Source organism: Sus scrofa, chromosome 8, assembly GCF_054392235.1.
Source record: "Sus scrofa isolate SSC_HxYL_T2T_F1_AM1 chromosome 8, Sscrofa_HxYL_maternal_Yorkshire_Landrace_v2.0, whole genome shotgun sequence".
In the NCBI taxonomy this organism is placed as follows: domain Eukaryota; kingdom Metazoa; phylum Chordata; class Mammalia; order Artiodactyla; family Suidae; genus Sus; species Sus scrofa.
This window is the reverse complement of record NC_139390.1, coordinates 124,540,977-124,555,465: the sequence shown is the minus strand read 5'-3', so window position 1 is coordinate 124,555,465 and position 14,489 is coordinate 124,540,977. Positions and strand designations below refer to the sequence as shown.

Here is a 14,489-nt window from a genome sequence, read left to right as displayed (position 1 = left end):
AGTCACATTTGGACAAACTTATACTGGCCAATAAGAAAATTATTTTAAACAAATATTGGAATAGATAGTCTTTTTTGAGTACTAAACTTGTACTAAACTAAATCTCCCAGATGTCCCACTGGGCTTGAAATACTAATATAGATCGTTTTATATGTCATTGTATACTGAACTATAAACTTTTCACATTTTATAAAACACTATTGTATTTTAATTATTAAAAGATCTATTTCTCCATTATTAAATAACTATTTCTACCTTTCTTAATCTTCCTAGTAAATGGTATAATAAAAGTATGCTATAGTTTATTTCCATCAGTTAACTTTTAGGGATGAACTGTTTGATTAGCGTAATAATTATAACATGCCAAAAGAGAAAGTCACTTAAAAACTGCATATTAACTCAAAGGGAAAACTTTAAAATTGTCTCACTGGTTTAAATTTTCTACTGGATAATATAATAAACCATCACTGTTTGTAATCATTTATACTCTTGAGATACTTCCCACCAATCGTACATACTTGCCACATTTGTTATATTCTTAACAGCTGTTATGTCATGACTATCCATCTTTAAAAACTCAAATAGACTTAGGAACCCTAGAGTTGTGCATTTAAAATAAAATTGCTGGAGTTCCCGCTGTGGCTCAGCCATAAAGAATCTGACTAGTATCCATGAAGACGTGGATTTGATCCATGGCCTCAATCAGTGGGTTAAGGATCCAGTGTTGCCAGAAGCTGTGGTATAGCTCGCAGACTCAGCTTGGATCCTTCACTGCTGTGCCTGTGGTGTAGGCTGGCAGCTGCAGCTCTGATTCAATCCCTAGCCTGGGAACTTCCATATGCCATGGGTATAGCCCTAAAAAAAGACAAAAAAAAAAAGGAAAGAAAAAAGAAAAAAAATATGTTAAAAGATTAACTTTTATGGAGCTCCCTTCGTGGCTCAGCAGTTAACGAACCCAACTAGGATCCATGAGGGTGCAGGTTCAATCCCTGGCCTCACTCAGTGGGTTAAGGATCTGCCATTGCTGAGAGCTGTGGTGTAGGCTGCAGACTTGGCTTAGATCTGGCGTTGCTGTGGCTGTGGTGTAGGCCAGCAGCTGTAGCTTCGATTTGACCCCTAGCCTGGGAACTTCTATATGCCATAGGTGTGGCCCTAAATAAAGCAAAAAAAAAAAAAAAAGATTAGCTTTTACAATAATGCAGAGATAATCAGAGGCATAGTTGTGGGAAAAATTCATGAAACAATAATATTATTGAAATACTTAATCACCCTGCCGAAACAAAACAAAAGCAAAAAGCTTTTATGGGATGACCCTATCATTTGTTAACTGAAAAGTAAATAGTTTGCCACAGAAAAGCCACAACTCCCAAATAATACAAATGTTGCATAAGGGACATTTATCTCTATGTAAATAATCAAAGACTACCTCTAATAGAGATCTTACGTCACAGTAACTTCTATTTTTAACAGTAATATGACCAGAAGGAGAATTTACGGCACCAATATTTCTGTAAAATCTTTGTTCTTTATCTTAGCTGAGCTCTACCTGGAAAAGCTATAAGAAAAATTCTGCCTCTTTTTCTTTTCCAACGGCTTCTCATATTTAAAATAACCATACTCCAGGTATAATTGGAGATCTACCTGTGGATCAAGTCCAAGCCCAGCTCGCACTAGAACAATGGTAAGGGCAGTACTTCTTAAAGTTGAAGACACAGTGTTACTAATCCAGACACGATCACTGAGGTATGGAACATTCCTAATGGTAAAACCAGCCAGTAACATACCTTAGAATAAAGAAAAATAAGTCATGTTTGATTCAGTTCAGTTTTCCTGGAGAGAAAACTCAAATGTTTAATTTCCCTTCTTCAAATACACTATGTCTCTCACTACTTCAGTGAAGGGCAGGTTATGTACAAGTAAAGGAGACAGAATAAAAAAAGGAATGGAGATGTGAAATAATATATCTCACTGGGGTGCAGCAAGTAAGGCAGTATTGCTGAAACAGAAAGGACTAGGATGGGAGTGGAAGAATGGGCAAGGAGGGACCAGGTCATGGAAAGCTACCCCTACCTCCTACCCTCCCCTCCTTTGTCAGGGTAAGGCACCATGGGAATGTTTTAGGCAGAAATGAGATAGTAAGTCTTGCGTTTTCTATGTGATGGTCTTGGTATATTAGACAGACATAAAACTGAAGGAGAGGCCAGTTAGAAGGTTCAGCCATAGTCCATGGAATAGTTAGTTAGAAACAAACAGCCTGAGCTAGGACATGAGCAGAAATTTTGGAAAGGAGGAAAAAAGATTCAATGAATACTTGGAAGATGATGAAAGGGTGTATGAACACAGAAAAGATGTTAAAGATAAGAGGGAGTGATTACCTCTATTGACAGTGTGCTAAACATTTGAATGTATCGAATATTTAGAAGATATAAGACACTGCTAATAGAAGTTCTTTCACTAATTCTCCTCTGTCTACCTGGAGAGTAATACAATCACGGTGATGAAGAAATGGGATATAATGTTGTTTAAGTAGATGATGCACCCATGAATATAAGACGCTCAAACATGGAGATGCCCCAAAACTATAAAACCTTTTGGTAACTTCATCACTATAGTATTTGAATCTTTTTTTTTTTTTTTTAATGGGCACACCCACAGTATATGGAAGTTCCTGGGGCCAGGGACTGAATCTGAGCTGCAGCTGCATCAACGCCAGATCCCACTGTGTTGGGCTGGGGATTGAACTTGTGCCTCCACAGCAACCTGAGCCGCTGTAGTTGTATTCTTAGCCCACTGTGCCACAATGGGAACTCCAAGTATTTGAATCATATTACTGTATTTGAGTTATGTTATCTACAGAAAAACTCAGGCTTTATCAAATTCGTCCTTTTCTATAATACATTTAAAGTTAAGTTAAAAAGTGCCATTAAATGATAAAGCAACAAGAATCATGTATTCAATATATTTAAATTATTTAAAAATACATTTCAGGAGTTCCCGTCGTGGCGCAGTGGTTAACGAATCCAACTAGGAACCATGAGGTTGCGGTTCGGTCCCTGCCCTTGCTCAGTGGGTTAACGATCCGGCGTTGCCGTGAGCTGTGGTGTAGGTCGCAGAGGCGGCTCGGATCCCGCGTTGCTGTGGCTCTGGCGTAGGCCGGTGGCTACAGCTCCGATTCAACCCCTAGCCTGGGAACCTCCATATGCCGCAGGAGCGGCCCAAGAAATAGCAACAACAGCAACGACAACAACAACAGACAAAAAGACAAAAGACAAAAAAATAAAAATAAAAATACATTTCAGGCAAAGTCTGCGTGTAGGTACAGAGAATAAATATTTCTATAAAGTACACATATAAAAAAGCTACAAAGATCGTATTACATTGAAATAGTTCTAAATTGTATCAACTATGACTAGAATAGAGTCATAATTTACATGTAGTCAATGACAAAGAAGTCAGAGCTAATTATTCACTTACCAAGAAGAGGAGGAAGTTGAGGTACTGAAGGTATTCTAATGATTTCCACAAGCTTCCCCCCAATAATGGAACTATAAAAGATAGTTAACACTCCAAATAAACTTCCACCAGGAAAAACTGAAGAGCCTGAGAATGACCAGGTTACACACCATATCATAAAAAGCATAACTCCTGAAATATAAAAAAAGCACATATATATAAGTACCTAGACAAAGATATATACACATAAAAGAGGAATTTGATTTCACCAAAAATATTTGTAGCCAATCCAATATCATGATAAATAATGAAGACTAATATTGCCTGCTAGTATGGATTAAAAAAAAATACCTGTTTAATATATATTCCAAAGTCCTTGTCAATTTTTAAAAAGTATTTTTATTAAAAAATATTTTTAAACTATATGTGAATTCTTTAAAGTGTTAAACTTTTCCTTTTCTTTTTTGTCTTTTTAGGGGCACAGCCAGCCACAGCATATGGAGGTTCCTAGGCTAGGGGTAGAATCAGAGCTGTGGCCGCCAGCCTACACCACAGCTATGCCAGATCTCAGCTGTGTCTGCAACCTACACCACAGCTCAGCTCATGGCAATGCTGGGGGCCACCGAGCGAGGCCAGGGATAGAACCTGCGTCCTCATGGATACTTAGATTCGTTTCCACAGAGCCATGATGGGAACTCCTAAACTTTTCTCATAATATATGACATTTTTAAAATGTTACAGCAATATGATGAGATTTACTTTATTTGCTACTTTAAAATAGCTCTTTCACCAGGAATAAGATGATTGGTTGTAATGAGAATTCTTGAATGTGTTGAAGATCACAGGGGCAGTATGCCACATTTTTTTAGTGGCAGCAGACTAAATATTTGTATTGAAGGGATAACTCAGTTGATGTTTGGTACAAACTGTTAAAGGGGATAGAGGCTGAAAAAAAAGAAAACCTGGTCTTTGGGAGAATATAAAGTATCTTAGATTATGTATAGGAAGGAGAGGTGGACAGGATGAGTAATGATAAGGTAGTAGACACCTCGTTTCTAGCAATTAGGTAATAATTCCTATTCACAGGAGGAATTCATAGATTTCTGTAAAGGACAGAAGGTTATATTGAAAATTGCCATCTGCAAATTAAATAGGTACTTTCATTTAGTATAAGTCATAATTTCTAGTGTTTTTTCAGGTCCTTAAAATAGCTTGAGTACATTCCTTAGCTGCGACACTTTTTGGTGGTAATGAACTGCCCAGGGCAAAAGAGGAGGATCTTGACAAACTCAAAGCAGGAAGTTAGAAATGAGATTCCTGTTCCTTTCTGTCTGACTATTACCACTCCACAAAATTGGAACACTTAAAGGGCTAAACTCTTACTAAACAATGGACTAGTAGATGCAGACGATTGCATTTGGAGTGGACAGGCAATAAGGTCCTGCTGTATAGCACAGGGAACTATATCCAATCACTTATGAGGGAACATGGTAGAAGACATTATGAGAAAAACAATGTATATATATATATATATATATATATATATATATATATATATATATATATATATATGGGTCACTTTGTTGTACAGCAGAAATTGACAACATTATAAATCAACTATAATGAAAAATGGACTAGAAATATTATTCTACTGACAAAGGGAGAAGTGAGGGCAGATTGTTTTAGCTGGTCTCTGGTTGGCAGAATCACTACTGAGAATTCATATAGGCCTCAACTAACTTATGCTGTGGGCTTAAATGTACATGATTTACATGGTTTAGGAACCTCCAAATCCAAAACTTGGCATTGTAAAGTATCTTTCCATGGAGCTATCCCTAGGGCACTTGGTAGATGCTAATTCAAAATATCCCTAATAGACACTCCTGATTCCAGACCGCATAAGTTCTCAAAGACAAAGCCACTGAATCTGAATTTATAACAAAAACTCACAAAACAAGAAATAATCACCTATGAGCAAAAATTGATAGATACAACACAGAATGAGATTAGACCCAAAAAATTCAGCTAAAAGAACCACTAGATAGATAATATAAAATATGTACTTTCAAAGAAACTCAAGGTAATTAAAAAATACATAAGACATAAGAAAAAATGTCTGGAAGCACTATAAAATGACCAAATAGAACATTTAGAAAGAAACTAGAAATAAGTGCTGAAGTCTAAAAAGAACACTAAATTCCTTAAATAATAGGCTATATACAACTGAAAAGAGAAATACAGTAAATTGGTAGATATAAGGAAATTACCTCGAGTGCAGTATAAAAAGAAAAATGAGATGGAAAATATGAGATATTTAGATTTTTGAAAGGATATAAAATATATCTAACAGTAGTTTCAGAAACATATCAAAAGAGAGAAAAAGACAATATTTGCGAGGATAACTAGCTAACAAATTTAGAGACTTGATTAAAACCATAATCAATTCTGTATTGATCTGGACATAGGATGTAAAATAAATTCTCACCAGGATTAAATAAAAATAAATAGATATTTAGATACAATGTTGAGAAACTATAGACTGCCAAAACCAAAAACAGGCCTTAAAAAATCTAGAGGGAAAAGGACAGATTAATCATAAAAAAATAAAGTTTAGAGCAGATTCTCAATTCTCAACAGCAACAACAGAAGCTGGAAAATAATGAAATAAGGTCTTCAAAGTGCAGAAATAAAAGTATCCAATATTGAATTCTGTAGCAAATTAAACTATCATTCAAGAAAAGGACAAACTGAAGATACCATCAAGCAAATATATCTAAGAATATATTCCATTTTTATTGGGGGGAGGACTATTAGAAGATATGCTTTAGGAGTGAGGACATAAGACTGAAAAAGAAGGAATAATGAACAAAATTTTTAAACATCTAGGTTAGCCTAAACAAGTATTTGATGTATAACAAATAACTAATCAAAACTGCTTCAAAACTGCTAAGTCAAAGGATACAAAAACAAGTTGTATATGGGATTTCTAACAATAACAGGAGCAGTTGGAAATTTATTTCAATAAAGCCTACATATGGAACTGCAAAATAATAAAAATGATTTCAGGACCCTGAAAACTGCCCAAAGGCAGTTATTAAATTGAGAAGCATTTATTCTTGGGAAAAGAAATGCAAGAGTTTTGCGTACAATCAGTGAGAGTGAGACCTTCCTGCCTGGGATTTCTACCATTCCTCTGATCCTTCTCCCCTGCTCCAGCTCAGGTGGGAATTCAGTCAATATTAAACTGAAGTTGACCGTAAAAAGTTGAAAATGATTACAGTAATCCCCAGAGAAATCATTAACACTAAAATCTCTAAAACGCAGATAAAATATCAACAGAGAAATGGAAATAATACACTAAAAAACTTTGTTAACACAATAGAAGCAGTAGAGTAAGAACAGAAAAACAAAAAGACATGATAAATAACAAATGACGAAATGGTACACATAGTCTAATCATATCAGTAATTATATTAAATGTGAATGAACTAAAATCAAAAGGCAAAGATTGTCATAGTGGATTAAAAAAGCAGGATCCAACTATGGAGTATAAGAAATACACTTCAGATAAAGTAAATAGGCTAAAAATAAAAGGATGTAAAATATATATCATGCGAATGGTAATCATGAGCCAAAGAAGTGAAGAGAAGGGGATTACAATGTCTTAAAGTGAATAAGAATGGAAACAGAAGCTATCAATATTAAAGGAATGTGATAATATGTGGAGGGAAATTTATAGGTTTGTAGGTTTAAAAACGCATCCCTGCTGTGGCACAGTGGGTTAAGAATCTGACTGCAGGGACTTGGGTTGCTGTAGAGGTGTGGGTTCATTTCCCAGGTTGATGAGTGGGTTAAAGGATCTGGTGTTGCTGCAGCTGTGGCTCGGGTTGCAGCTGCACCTCAGATTCCGTTCCTGGCCTGGAAACTTTCACGTGGCACAGGTGCAGCCATAAAATGAAACAAATAAACATATTAGGAGCTCCTTGTGGCACAGTGGGTTAAGGATCTGACACTGTCACGGCAGTGGCTCAGGGTTTGATCCCTGGCCCAGGTACTTGCACATGCCACTGGTGCATCCAAAACAAAACAAAACAAACAAACCAAAACAAAAAATGTTAGGAATAAAGAATCTAAAGCTGACAATCAAAATTTCTCTCTTAAGAAGTCAGAAAAAGACAAGTAAGCCAAATCAAAAGGAAGTAGGATGTATGAAATAAAAAAGACTGGAGTAGAAAAGAATACAATAGAAAACAGAACATCATTCAAGAAAATCCGTGAAATAAAAAATTGTTTCAAAAGATCAGCAAAATAGATAAATCTTTAGCTAGAGTGACCAAGAAAAAAAGAGGTAAGATACAAACCACCAAAATCAGAAATAAAAGAAGAAACATCACTATAGACCCTATAGACATTAAAAGGTTGTTAAGGAAATACTACAGACAACTTCAAGCCAAAAAAAATTAGAAAATTTAGATGAAATAGATAAATTCCTAGAAAGACATAAATTACCAAAACTGATTCAAGAAGAAAGGAAAAATAGATCAATAACAAATATTTGCTATTTAAAAAATGAGAGTATATGGAACAAGTTTAGTTACTATGGAATTTGGTTGATTTAAGATCCAAAGATTCTTCAATCTAATGGTTTCTGGATCATATGTAAGGTGATAGAAAAATTGGAGCTCTAAGGTTACTCATAATATTACAGCTCAATTCTTGAAAGAAGAAATAAAGAGGAGGAATGGTAGAGGAATGATGATCTTCTAGGAGAGGGGTCATTTTTTTTCCAGTAAAGAACCAGATACTACATTTTTTTTTGTATTGTGACTCATCTGGCCTCTGTTACAACTACCCAACTTTGCCATTTTAGCACAATAGAACTTTATAAAACAAGTAGGAGACTGGATTTGGTCCATGGGTTGTATTTTCCCAGTTCCCATTTCAGCAGCTGAAATAAAAGGTTATACCTGGATGTAAGTGAAGAGGAGACTGCTTCAGGCAGAAAATTACTGTAAGGGCCCATAGTAAGAGGAGTTCCCTGATGGCTCAGTGGGTTAAGGATCTGGCATTGTCACCCTGTGGCTCAGGTCACTGCAGTGGTGTAGGTTTGATTCCTGGGCCAGGAACTTCTGCATGCTACAGGTAGGGCAAAAAAAAAAAAAAACCCACACAAAACTCTGACAATGAGGTAACACCTCACACCTGTATAAAAAAGACAAGAAATAACAAGTGTAGGTGAGGATGTAGAGAAAAAGGAAAGCTTGTGCACTATTTGTGGAAATGTACATTGATGTAGCCATTATGGAAAACAGAATGGAGGTTCCTCAAAAAATTAAAAATAGAACTACCATATAGTAATTCCCTTTTGAGTATTTTCCTAAAGAAAATAAAAGCTCCAATTCAAAAATATGTATGCATCTCCATGTTCATAGCAGTATTATTTACAAAGGCCAAGATACAAAAAAATACTTAAATGTTCAAGAGATGGATTTAAAAAATGGTAGATACATATATACCATTAGTAGTATATATATATAGTTTATAAGCGCATATATATTATTCAGCCACAAAAGAATTTGTCTGAATTCATTGAGCTGTACACTTCAGATCTGCGCACTTCGTGGTAGGTTGATTATAATTCAACAAAATACTATTAACCAAAAAAGTTTATGAGATGATGTAAAGTTTGGAAAAAATAACAGGAGTATGATACTGACAAATAGGGTAAGGGTTAGCACCCTCCAAAAATTTGGCAGTTATGAACAAGGCTGCTATAAACATCAGCATGTAGGGGTTTGTGGGCATACATTTTCAGCTTGTGTCAATGATACCAAGGAGAGTGATTGTTGGATCATATGGTTAAGAGTATATTTAGTTTTGTTGGGAAACTGTCAAACTGTCCTCTGAATTGGCTGTACTAGTTTGTATTCTTAGCAGCATGAATTAGAGTGTCTGCTGCTCCACATCAGCACCAGCATTTGGTGTCAGTGATTTGGATTTTGGCCATTTTAATGGGTGTCTAGCGGTATTTTATTGTTTTAATTTGCAATTCCCTGATGACATATGATGTTGAGAATACTTTGATATGCTTATATGCCATCTGCATATTTTCTTCAGTGAGGTGCCTCTTAAGGTCTTTTGCTCATTTAAAATAAGGTAGTCTGTTTTCTTACTGCTGAATTTTAAAAGTTCTCTGTATATTTTGGATAGTTCTTTATCAGATGTGCCTTTTGTAAACATATTCTCCCAATTAGTGGCTTGTGTGCTCATTCCCTTGACATTGTCTTTTACAGAGTGGAAGTTTTTAATGCTAAAGAAGTTCAGTATGTCAATTATATATTTCATGAACTGTGTCTTTGCTGTTTTATTTAAAAAGTAATCACCATAACCAATGTTATGTAGATTTTCCCCTATGTCACCTTCTGTGAGTTTCACAATTTTGCATTTTACATTTAGGTATATGACCACAAAATAACTTTGTGTTAATTTTTATGAAGGGCATAAGTTCTAGATTGTTTTGCATGCATACGTCCAGTAGATTCAGTACCATTTGTTGAAAGACTGTCTACTACCTTTCTTCCACTGGGTTGCCTTTCCTCCTTTGTCAAAGATCAGTTGACTATTTCTGAGCTCTCTATTACTGTTCCACTAATATATCTGCCTCCTGTTCACCAAATTACACTGTCTTGATTACTATAAGTTTACAGTAAGTCTTCCAGTTAAGTAGCGTCAGTTCTCCAATTTTTAATTTTTCTCTTTCAATATTCTGTTGCCTGTTCTTGGTCTTTTGCATCTCTATATAAACTTTCAGATGAATTTTCTGCCATCCATAAAACAGCATGTGAGGATTTTAATTGGAGTTGCATTGAATCTATAGATCAAGTTGAGATGAACTAACATCTTGACAATATTGTCTTTCCTGAATTTGGAAAATCAGTACATTTCTTTAGTTCTTTTTTGATTTCTTTTGAGTTTTACAGTTTTCTTCATGTAGATATTGTACATATTTTGTTAGATTTATATGAAGGCATTTAATTTTGGGGAGTACTAATGTAAATGATGTATTTTTTTCATTTCAAATTCCATTTGTTGATTGTTGGTAAACAGGACAAAAAATTGGCTTCTGTACATTAACCTTGTATCCTGCAACCTTTTTATACTCACTTTTTAGTTGCTGCAGTTTCTTCCTTGATTCTTTGGATTTTCTATATAGACAATCATGTCGTCTGAGAACAAAGGCAGTTTTATTTCTTCCTTCCCAGTCTGTATGTCTTTTATACCCTTTTCTTGTCCTACTGTATTAGCTAGGACTTCCAGTACAATATTGGGAAGAAGTGGTGAGAGAAGGCATCCTTGTCTTGTTCCTGATCTTACTGGGAAAGCTTCTATTTTATCACCATTAAGTATGATTGCAGATTGCAGCTATTGTTTTTTGTTTTGTTTTGCTTTTTAAAAGGGGGCTGCACCTGTAGCATAGGGAAGGTCCCAGGCTAGGGGTCAAATTGGAGCTGCAGCTACCTGCCACGGCCACAGCGATGCAGGATCTGCACCAGGTCTGCGACCTACACGACACCTCATGTCAACACCAGATCCTTAACCCACTGAGTGAGGCCACAGATCAAACCCGCATCCTTGCAGATACTAGTCAGGCTCAGAACCCATTGTGCCACAATGGAAACTCCCAGATTTTTAACTGATGTTCTTTATCAAGTTGAGAAAGTTCCTCTCTATTTATAATTTACTGAAAGTCTTTATTATGAAATAAGTATTGGATTTTTGTCAAGTGATTTTCCTATATCTATTGATAGGATCATGTGGTTTTTCCTCATTAATTTGTTGATATGATGGATTACATTAATTCATTTTCAAATGTCAACCAAATTTTCACACCTAGGATAAATCCCATACAGTTTTTAAGTATAATTCTGTTTATATGTTGTTGAGTTTTATTTACTAATATTCAGAATTACCATAAATTGAGGATTTCCTGCAAACACATTCATCAGAGACATTGATCTAAAGTTTTTTTTCCTTGTGATATGTTTAGTTTTGGTATGAGGGTAACACTAGCCTCACGAAATGAATTGGCAGGGTTCCCTATGCTTCTGTCTTCTAGAAGAGACTGTAGAAAATTAGGATAATTTCTTCCTGAACCGTTTGGTAGAATTCATCAGTGCAATCGCCTGAGTCTGATACTTTCAGTTTGAGGAGTTTATTAATTGTTGATTTAGTTTCTTTAAGCGATATACTCTTATTCAGATTATTTATTTCTTCTTGTATGCATTTTGGTAGATTGTATTTTTCAAAGAACTAGCTCACTTCTAAATTATCAGATTTGTGGGCATAGAGTTGTTTATAGTATCCCTTTATTATCCTTTTAATCACATTAAAAGTGATGAGTTCTCTCTCATTTCTGACATTACTGACCTGTGCCTTTTTTCTTAGCCTAGATAGAGGCAAAGAATTATACTGATCTTTTCAAAGAACAAGCTTTTAGTTTCAAATTTTTCTCTATTTCTTATTTTCAATTTTATTGATTATCTGCTCTAATTGTTATTTTTTTTTCTTTTCCTTCCTTTGGATTTACTTTCCTTTTTTTAAACTTTTAAAAAATTACTTAATGAGTTTTATTACGTTTATAGGTGTACAACAATCATCACAACCAAATTTTATAGCATTTCCATCCCAAACCCTCAGAGCATCCCCCCTCCCCCAATCTGTCTCATTTGGAAACCATAAGTTTTTCAAAGTCTGTGAGTCAGTATCTGTTCTGCAAAGAAGTTCACTGAGTCCTTATTTTAGATTCCACATGTCAGTGATAGCATTTGATGTTGGTGTCTCACTGTCTGACTGACTTCAATTAGCATGATAATTTCTAGGTCCATCCATGTTGCTGCAAATGCTGTTATTTTGTTCCTTTTAATGGCTGAATAATATTCCATTGTGTATATGTACCACACCTTCCTTATTCACTCCTCTGTCGATGAACACTTAGGTTGTTTCCATGTCTTGGTTATTGTATATAGTGTTGCAACGAACATTGGAGTACATGTGTCTTTTCAAGTCATGGTTTTCTCTGGATAGATGCCCAGAATTGGGATTGCTGGATCAAATGATAATTCTATTTTCAGTTTTCTGAGGAATCTCCATACTGTTTTCCACAATGGTTTCACCAGTTTACATTCCCACCAACAGTGTAATAGGGTTCCTTTTTTCTCCACACCCTCTCCAGCATTTATTGTTTGTAGACTTTTTGATGATGGCCATTCTGGCTGGTGTAAGGTGGTACCCCAGAGTGGTTTTGATTTGCATTTCTCTAATAATGAGTGATGTTGAACATCTTTGCATGTTTTTTTTTTTTTTTTTTTTTTTTTGGCCAACCATATGTCTTCTTTGGAGAACTATCTGTTTATATCTTTGGCTCATTTTTTGATGGGGTTGTTTGTTTCTTTGGTATTGAGCTGCAGAAGGTGTTTATAAATTTTGGAGATTAATCCCTTGTCAGTTGATTCATTTGCAGATTTTCTCTCATTCTGTGGGTTGTCTTTTCATTTTGTTTAGGGTTTTCTTTGCTGTGCAGAAACTTTTTAAGTTTAATTAGGTCCCATTTGTTTATTTTTGTTTTTACTGTCATTACTCTAAGAAGTGGATCTGAGAAGATGTTACTGTTGTTTACGTCAGAGAGCACTTGGCCTATGTTTTCCTCTAAGAGTTTTATAGTGTCTGGTCTTATACCTAGGTCTTTAATCCATTTGGAGTTGATTTTTGTGTATGGTGTTAGGAAGCATTCTGATTTCATTCTTTTCCTTGTGTGGCTGTCCAGTTTTCCCAGCACCATTTATTGAACAGGCTGTCTTTTCTCCACTGTATATTCTTGCCTCCTTTGTCATAGATCAGTTGGCTATAGGTGCGTGGGTTTAATTCTGGGCTTTCTATCCTGTTCCACTGATCTATATTTGTCTTTGTGCCAGTACCACATGGTTTTGATGACTGTTGCTTTGTAGTATAGTCTAAAGTCCGGGAGCCTGATTCCTGCAGCTCCATTTTCCTTGTTCAGGATGTCTCTGGCTATTCTGGGTCTTTTGTGCTTCCAAACAAACTTTAAAATATTTTGTTTGAGTTCTGTGAAAAATGTCCTTGGTAATTTGATAGGGATTGCATTGAATCTGTAGATTGCCCTGGGTAGTACAGTCATTTTGATAATATTGACTCTTCCAATCCAAGAGCATGGTATGTCTTTCCATCTATTTGTGTCATCTTTCATTTCTTTCATAAGCATCTTATAGTTTTCAGAGTACAGGTCTTTTGTCTCTTTAGGTAGGTTTATTCCTAAGTATTTTATTATTTTTTGATGTGATGGTAAATGGGATAGCTTCCCTAATTTCTTTTTCTGCTCTTTCATTGTTAGTGTATAGAAATGCCATCGATTTCTGTGTACTAATTTTGTATCCTGTGACTTTGCCAAATTCATTGAAGAGCTCTAACAGTTTTCTGGTAGAGTCTCTATGATTCTCTAGGTATAGTATCATGTCATCTGCAAATAGTGATAGTTTTACTTCTTCCTTTCCAATTTGGATTCCTTTTATCTCTTTTACTTCTCTGACTGCTGTGGCTAGGACTTCCAAAACTATGTTGATCTCAATGGGAATTCTTTCAGCTTTTCATCACTGAGAATGACGTTAGCTATGGGTTTGTCATATATGGGCTTTTTTATGTTGAGGTAGGTTCCCTCTATGCCCACTTTCTGAAGGGTTTTTTTTTTTATCAGAAATGGGTGTTGGATTTTGTCAAAGGCTTTTTCTGCATCTATTGAGAGGACCATATGGTTTTTATTCTTCAGTTTGTTAATGTGGTATATCACACTGATTGATTTGTGGATATTGACAAATCCTTGCATCCCTGGGATAAAACCCACTTGATCATGATGTACAATCCTTTTAATGTATTGAAAGTGAGAGGATGGAAGAAAATATTCCATGCAAATGGGAATCAAAAGAAAGCTGGAGGGGCAATACTCATAACAGACAAAACAGAGT

General features: G+C 35.4%; 1 protein-coding gene across 11 annotated transcripts in view; it reads right to left on the bottom strand.

Annotated features, from left to right (window-relative positions):
- The window catches only part of SLC9B1 (solute carrier family 9 member B1), an 89,789-nt gene that overhangs the window by 37,275 nt on the left and 38,025 nt on the right, over nucleotides 1-14,489 (bottom strand). For 9 of the 11 annotated variants that reach the window (XR_014813310.1, XM_084973310.1, XM_084973308.1 and 6 more), the window contains 2 exons: nucleotides 3,475-3,645; nucleotides 1,642-1,784 (listed from right to left, as the gene is read on the bottom strand). Coding sequence is in view for 8 of the 11 variants with exons in the window: in XM_084973310.1 (XP_084829436.1) it covers nucleotides 1,642-1,784; nucleotides 3,475-3,645 (314 nt within the window). In the remaining 3 variants the exon portion in view is untranslated. The remainder of the gene's footprint in view (nucleotides 1-1,641; nucleotides 1,785-3,474; nucleotides 3,646-14,489) is intronic. The other 2 variants (XM_084973312.1, XM_084973311.1) reach the window with 1 other exon arrangement.